General features: G+C 37.7%; 1 protein-coding gene and 1 long non-coding RNA gene across 3 annotated transcripts in view; one reads left to right on the top strand and one right to left on the bottom strand.

The window, feature by feature from the left end:
• The window catches only part of LOC109139720 (ribonuclease inhibitor-like), a 17,644-nt gene extending 16,668 nt beyond the window's left edge, over positions 1-976 (top strand). The window contains exon 4 of the mRNA XM_027275471.1: positions 842-976. Within this exon, the coding sequence (XP_027131272.1) occupies positions 842-860 (19 nt within the window). The 3' untranslated portion in view covers positions 861-976. The remainder of the gene's footprint in view (positions 1-841) is intronic.
• A 1,415-nt stretch (positions 977-2,391) lies between these two features.
• On the bottom strand, positions 2,392-7,411 carry LOC104935979 (uncharacterized). Of its 2 annotated transcripts, none has more exons than XR_797584.3 (5): positions 7,194-7,411; positions 4,586-4,675; positions 4,361-4,477; positions 3,758-3,826; positions 2,392-3,673 (listed from the first exon to the last, which is right to left on the bottom strand). It is a non-coding gene; the product is annotated as an uncharacterized LOC104935979 (long non-coding RNA). The 2 variants fall into 2 exon arrangements; XR_797585.3 differs by lacking the exon at positions 7,194-7,411 and adding an exon at positions 5,022-5,800.
• Between the last annotated feature and the right edge of the window lie 801 nt (positions 7,412-8,212).

Below are 8,212 nucleotides of genomic sequence, written 5' to 3'. Positions count from 1 at the left end.
CCAGTATTTCCTGTAAACCTCCGACCTTCTCAGCGGCTGCTTTCCTCAGTGAAGCTGTGAGAGGAGAACGGTGACAGGCTTCAGGATTGGACAGAAAGACAGAGAGAGAGAGAACAGTCAGCCAATCAGATGAGCCAGAAGCTCGTTGTGATCATGTGTTTTTGGTTGATGTGAAGACGACTGTTGTTGTTGTGTTCATGTCTACAGGAAATAAAGCTGATTCCAGCTGACAGCATTCCAAGATGTACAGAGACAGTGGTCCTCATTCATCAGATCTGATCTCAAAGTGTTTGTTCTCTCATTCCAACACTAAAGAACTGATCAGTTCATCTTTGTCACAGCTCTCAGATCAGTCTGACTGAAGCCTGCAAAGAAGCATCATTACATTTAGTGACCATGTGGTCTTTGCACAGAGCAGAACCTCTGCTGAAGTCCAGTACCCACAGCTTCAGTCTTTGTCTGAACATGTAGGACCTTTAACATCATATATTTATCTGTCCATGTGTCTTTAGTTTAGTCCAAATGTTTTTAGAACAGACTCCATATTTACATGTTTGATGCGTTCAGGGACTGTCAGCACTTTATTTCCACTGTGTACTTGAGTGAAATGTGCAGAGTCAACAGACTTGATGCAGGTCTGTGAGCTTCAGTCCAACACGTTAACATGAGAGCTGACAGGAAGCTGGCTACGCTACACAGCCGCTCCACTTGTGTCTGAACAGGACTGAAGTCCTGCTGGTCTTTATACTGGATGTGCTGCATCACTGACTGACAGCTGATGAAGGGAGTCTCTGGAAACACTGATTCATGACTTCTGTTGTCTGTCTGCTTCTCTCATCAGCTGGAAAAAAGAGTGGTGAGAAAGGTGTTTGTGTTGAGAGAAGATCAGCTGAGTCCTGATGATCCAGAGAGGTTGAAGCAGCAGCATCAGCTCTGACTGGGCCATGTTACTGGGAGGTGGAGTGGAGAGGAGAGCTTCATCCAGCAGAGACTGACGGAGGAATCACAACAAGTGGAGATGACTGTCAGCGCTGCAGTCTGAACTGCTCTGAGATCAGCTCCACAGTCAGACACAAAGTCAAGTCCACCATCATCATGTGTGTTCCTCTGGATCAACATAACTGTATATTGACACATTTAATGGATGTTTCTTGTTTGTTTCTGTCACAGCTCCACCCTGTGGACTGATGGAGCGGTGCAGTTAATTTCCACATATTTCTGAACTTGAGTGGAAGTTGAAATTTGATGTGTAAAGTTTGGTTATTATCACTAACAGCAGCTGTTTCTCATATCATGATAAATGAAGCAGATAAAACCTGAACAAAGTCTAGATTCAATGAAGGCTTTACTGAAGAGTCTCAACTGATTACAAACTGATGATGTCTGGATTTTAATGGAACATTTTATTTATTTCATTTGTATATGTTTGATGTAAAAAAGAAGTTCATCATGCAGATTCTAGACTTTTAATAATCATGTTTATAAAAATGATTAGAATGACATAAGAAAAAATGTTGAAGAGAATTTATTCCTGGATTGTTTTTAGAAAACAATGTGAAAAAAAGACCAAATTCAAAGAAAGGAGGATTCCTCAATCAGCAAAGTGACGTCAAAATACTTTCAGGCGAAGCCGCAAAGTTAATATTGTTTTTTTGACATATTCATTCATCCTTTTATACTTAATCCTTATTTTGGTGAAGGTATAAAGTGAGTTCCTTTAAGCTTTTTATGGTGATTTGGTTTTAAGTTAAAACATTTACTCATTCAGATTGTTTCCTTTTTTCTTTTAATAATTCATTTGTTCTCTTTTGATTGTTACTGTTTGTCTAAATCGTTATTATTCAAAGATTTCTTTTTTTTTTCAATGTATGTTTATACTCATGTTTTATTATCATTAGTTAGTCTAGATCAGTTAATCATTTAGTTTCTTTGTTTGATTATGGTTTGTCTATCAATTTTTATAATTAAATCCAGCACACAAGTTCAAATGAAACTCAGTTTAGTGATTGAAACCACTAATAAATATCAGTTTTACCAACACATGTAACAGAAGAACTTGTTATCTGTTTCTAATTTATATGTACTTGATGTAACAGAATAAAATATCTGTGATGTAAACGTTGATGACAAAGATAATAAAAATAATTCATCTATAATCAACATTTGAACTGATGAACTCATCATGTGATAACTGATTATTTGAGTTAATAAATGATTGAAAATGTTCCTGTAACTAATGAGCATGAAAGGAAGAACAAAATGATTTCACTGATGTGATTTACTGTTTTTATATTTAGTTTATATTCACTCAAACAGTCTTCTCATATGATGGAAATGTTGCATAAAAACAAAAAGCATCCACGACTATGATTCAGTCCCACAGTCACATAGTTTGGTGCTAATAACTTTTATTGATGCTGTAAATTCTGTGTCAGCTCTGCTTTGCTTCAGATTGAACAACACCATGTTTTAGACAAAAGTCAGCATGATTCAAATCAGACTTTAAAAACTTTATCGCCTCACGGCAGCGGGCAGAAACTTTGTGATACAGACTCCCTGAAAGACAAACCATTCAAACGTGTCATAAAAAACACAACAAGGTTGTGACGCACAGTTACAGTTTCAATCCCACTGGGACCAGCTCCAATAACACATTCATATAATCATGAAAGAAGTGTGTGAATGTAGAAACCTGCTTATGTTTATCATACATTAAAATAAAAAGAACTGTCAGCGGAGTCAGACACAACACAAACAATATGAACATACAGGTTTCTAACAGTGTGTTGACACATATGAGAAAAAGATTAGGCATTAGAAAACAAACCATGTACACCTTTCTTTCTCCTGTAGTTCAGAAATATACTAACAAAACTGTATCTAACAATATATATTCAAAATGTTTAGCGAGATCAAAACGGAAAATTCTAGTTTTCAAACAAGAAGAATGAAAAATTAGATTCAGATGACTGACACTGGAAAATGAATTTTAACAATGTTTCTTGTTACTGTAATATATTTAAATTAACGTGTGATCATTTTGTTGTAGATATGGACGTTTAGTATAAAAATATCATCTGTAAATATAACAATGATTTTATAGCTTACTTTTTAACAAACCAACACCATGAAGAACCCAAAAAAGAGACAAAATAACAAAATCTCTGTCGTCTAATTATATTTTGTCAGACAGTCAACGGATGAACAGATAAATTAATAACATCCTGCAGTGCTCCCAAAAATCAAACGTCAAAGCAGCTACAGAAGTATCCAGATAGTAAACTTAAGATTACAGTACGTTAGAAAAAATTCAAGAGTTCTTCTGGAAAAATCAACCCTGACTTTATCGCACTAATTTGTTTCACTTGTTTTTCAAGTTATTCAAACTGCGAAAGCTCAGCTTGGATTTTCATTTCCATCTGTAGGTCTTCATGCAGCGAGTTCACTTCTCTTCTTACTCCCCCACATTATTAAACTGCTGACCTGGAACAACCTTCGTCACAGGAAGGCAGATTATTTACAAGTCGAGCTCCTAACGGCAAGTTGCTGACGTCCAACGTGAAGAAGAGATTCCTCATCTCACGGCTGGAACAATGAAGCTCACTTTGAATCTGAAGTTTCCCATCGAGCGGCACACTCTGCAGGGAGTCATTCCTCTGGACTGCATCATAACCTTTGGAACATATTGACATGATTTTATGTGTGACTGAGGAGCGGCAGCACCTGGTGTGATATGAACAATGAGAAGTGAACTTACTGTACAGCTCAGGCCAGAGGCTAGAAAGGTGGAGGATATCCCTTACTGCTCGTCCTCACGCACACAAGTCTGAAATGAAATTTAAAGATAATTTTACCCATGGTGTTGTACTACTCAGGATTTTGCTTATAATTAAATGTTGAGAGGAAAATGAAGATTGAAATAACAACTTTGATTTCAGTTTGTGAGATGGAAATCTGTCCAATCGTTACAATATCAGCCTACTAGTAGAAGTATTCAGATACTTGAAGTAAAAGCAGCAACAGAAGAATTAGAAGTTCTAAATGCAAAATCTTTGATAAAAGTACAAAAGTATTCGATCAACAAATTATACTTGAAGAGTGAAGTACTTTAAAAGTACTTTTTGGCTGTTATCAGTATCAGAAATGTAGTTCAGTATACACTTAAGTGTCCTTAAGACTGCAGTACTCGAGTACTTTCCATCTCTTCCAATGAACACATTAAATATCATTTGTGTAATTTATTTTAATTTATTATTAAAAAATGACAAGTTGTGGTTTTTGTACTTTGTTTTGAACTTCCTCTAAAACATAAAATTTATGTTGAGCTGTCGACACGCACTGTCTATCGAAGTGAACTTACTTTGCGACTGAAGGCTCCATGCTGAAGCTGAAGTCGATCAGCTCTGAGGATTGTTTCTGTTTCATCAGCAGGTAGATGACTGCTGGAAACTCCACACTGCTGAGCTGTTTGTCATGTCTGAAAGTCAGAGTTTAAACTTACCATCAGTTACTTTTTTTTCTGAAACAGTGAAATCACCAGTTAACCTCCATAAACTACTGGGAGAATATAAAAGATGAACCTCACTGTTCGGGCAGGTGGTGATGGCTGAATCGTGGCTCTGCTGGCGTCTGCTCGTCAAAGAGCCTCATGTTGAGCCTCACTCCAACAAATCACCTGACAGAGAGCCACAACACAAAGAAAACTGTGTCAGTAATACAAACAGGACTGAGTGGTGGAGGAAGTATTGCCCAGCTCCTGTTCTGGCACGACACCAGCTCTGCTCCCTGTGAAGTGTGAAACTGAAGTGTGTTGGTTTGGACAGCAGGTGGCGCTGCTGCATCAACAATCAGCTGAATGTGTTTTTCAGACAGACAGGGAACAGTAATAATTTACATTTACTTTTTACATGAAGGAGACTTTTACAGGAAAGATATTTTTAAAAATAAAATGTTTATTCAATTCTAATGAATATTCTAAATTCATATTTAAGCTTTTGTTCCAAGAGAGAAAATGCAGTTACCTCTTTCCTTTCGCCTCCAAATACAGATTATTAATCAATGCAGATGTTTCAAAAACAAGTCTTTTTCTTTGCAGTTGAGGATTCAGAAATTCCAGTTAAGAGCAGCTGCACGTCGACCGATCCACAGAGAGCACACACTGCTGATAAAAATATCTGGTGCATTCAGGTGTTTTCGCCTTTGGGTTTGTAATCAGCTGAACTTTGTCCTCTGGCGTCTAAAAATAGTCAGAGGAGTTTTATTTCCTCATGGCAGGATGCCATCAGGCAGGCACGCATGTGAACAACCAGGTGCAGTCAGATTAAACCACAAAGAATATTTTAAATTACATGAACCAACAATTCATTTGTGTTAATCCCTTTTTTATGATGCGTTCAGGTGAAAAACAGAAGAACCAGTTTGTTCAGTTTGTTCACTAAATACATTTTGACTCTGTGTGCAGGGTTTCAGGCCTCACACTCTCCTGCCCGAGTGTCATTGTATTGGCTCTCTATAAACTGTTCTGCTGTTCAGAAAATACAATGGACCCGTGACCTGGATCTCCTGTTAGATCATTTGAACAAAGAAAAAGTAAACTACAGACTTCTGAATCGACTAACACGTGTACAGTTGCATCATTTTTTACTGCACTGTGATTTATTTTCTGCTTCATTGGTTTGTTGCTTATTTTCTTGTAAGCTCGTTTCTCTAGAAAGACGTCGTTGCTGAAAAATCTTTCCTCTGCTGTCGTTCAACCGTCGTTATCTCTCATTAGAGAGAAAGTTTCCTGTTTGTCCGGCTCCATCCGTGCGCATAGTTTTCACTCCAGAGATTCCTCCAAGATACGTGAGGTTTCTCTCTGTGTACTTTTTAACCACTCAGCAGTACTTCATTCAGTAACTTCTCATTCCTAAATGTACTTTTTCAAGTACAAATTGTATTTCACATGAGTTTGCGCCTATAATGCATCGGTCAGGGCTGGAGTAACCTCTTAAGGGGCCACTGGGCTGTGTTGGGCCCCTCCATAAGAAACTTAAAATGACTCTAATATACTAGTAATTCAACACAACTTCACCTCATGCAGAACCCACACACTGCATCACAGATTATTACACGTACAAAGTCCACTGAACATGTCGCTCGTCTGCTGATCTAATTACGCTGCCGTTAAAATCTGAATATGAACCATAAACCTCCCTATAGTCCTCATCAGCAGGTCTGCACAACCTGAGCAAACACGTCTTTCTTTCTCACTCTAACTGCGTCTTCATTTAAAAGATTATTGATTGTGTTGATGTTTTTATACTGCGAGGTGATGTTTGTAATGCATTATCTGCTTGTAGAAAAAAAAACTTGTTTATTCTCATGTTTATTTTTTATGGTTTGGGAAAGATGGCGGTCTTGGTTAAGTTGAGTTGAAGCTGGGACCTCTTTTCTCCCACAGAGTGACTGAGTGATATATTTCATATTATTATTATTATTATATTCAATGCATAACAAGAACAGAACCTGTGAATATTTCAGCAGTGATGAGTTTTCCTGACATATTTCAGTATTTTTATACAATCTGTCTGTATCGTGTATTTGCAGTGGCTGTTTTTCATTATCTGGGCATCAGCTGACACATAGAGAGGAACATCCTCACCAATTAACCTGCATGTCTTTGGACTGTGGGAAGAATCTGGAGAATGTGTTGCCAAACCAGAAACCTTGATTTTGTGGGGTGACAGTACTAACACAGGTAGCACTGTAATATTTAACATACAGTTAGTTTTCTTCTCGTTGTTCTTTAGGTACGACGCTGAGTGAATATCGCTTGTGTTCAGGTCTTCACCGTGACCTTACCCTGTTAGATTTAAGATTTATAATTAAAGTTTATATCTTAAATAATAACCTAAACCTAAAACTTTAGTTTTCTTTAAAGAAATGAATGAAATGAGATGTAGATTTATTGTATATTTGTTGTAAAGTTTTCTTACATGCCTTAAAATCAAGAAGGCCTCTTGACCCTCTTTAAAGCCTTGACAGGACCCCTGGGTTTGGAACCAATGACCTGAGCTATCTTTACAAAATTAATATTTAATTGAAACCACAATCTTTCCCTCACGTTAATCAAAACGATTCCCAGTGTTAAAGTCCTGCACTTTGTATGCAGACACCCTCAACAGTGAGTCATGAGAAAAGTTTGTACTGACCACTTGTGATCGATGTGCGGTTCATCTAAGGTCCAGCTGCTCCTGATGAGACTCTCAGATGAAGAACAAACGTCCAGTTAGTTACATTTTTCCAAGGACCAGCAGACGAGCCTCTGTGTCGACCAAACATCGAGCATTTACTGCAGTGACCCGGATCACTTAGCACACACAAAGAACAGCTCGAGTTTCCATCAACATGTGTGAAATCAGTGTCGTGTCCTCAGTGTTTTATTCCTTACAACTCAACTGGAAAAAAAACTGGTTCTTCTTACTCTGTCCTGACGTAACACGTACACATCACCTGAAGAAGGAAGAATTTCAATTTGATGGAAAGCCAAGTTTCCTCCTCTGATTAAACAATGTGAATCATCGAATTAAAAAAAGACCACAGGTGCACTTTGGAAGTGAAATTAAAAATAATTAGAAGTGCGTGTTGTGTGATATTGTGGAAGGAAACATACTTTACATATTTACATTCAGAGATACTGTGACGTCTGACAGTAAATCATGTTGAACAAGCAGACAGAGTAATTATGTAAATATCATCAACGTTTTAGTGCACACATTTTAATTTAGATTTAAATCTAAGAAGAAAGATTCACGGTATGTTTTCGAGCAGTGCAGCCAAAAAAAACTGCAACATTACAGTTAAATACACTTCAGCTGCTTCAGGACTAAACCTCTTTTTATAAGTACTGCCTCATATAGGCCTCAGCGTCTACTGCAGGGCTCTTCAACCTTTTCCAGCCCAAGGACCTCCAAGAGACAAACAGAACAGAGACAAACATGCAATAAATATCTTGAAATATCACATTTGAGAAGTGCAAATGCCTCCACTGTTTGTAGTTATTCAGTTATGTGCGCCGTCACATTCATCAGTATTTTGATGAAAATTGTCAATTATTATGACAAAAATTGGCGGACCCCTTGCAGGACCCCCTAAGGCTCATGGACCCCTGGTTGAAGACCCGATCGACCCGATAGACCCTGATCAGTGAGTGCTTTCAGTAAACGATCTC

This window comes from Larimichthys crocea, unplaced genomic scaffold, assembly GCF_000972845.2.
Source record: "Larimichthys crocea isolate SSNF unplaced genomic scaffold, L_crocea_2.0 scaffold137, whole genome shotgun sequence".
NCBI classification, from domain to species: Eukaryota; Metazoa; Chordata; class Actinopteri; family Sciaenidae; genus Larimichthys; species Larimichthys crocea.
The sequence above is the reverse complement of the archived record's forward strand: the minus strand, read 5'-3'. Positions and strand labels throughout refer to the sequence as shown.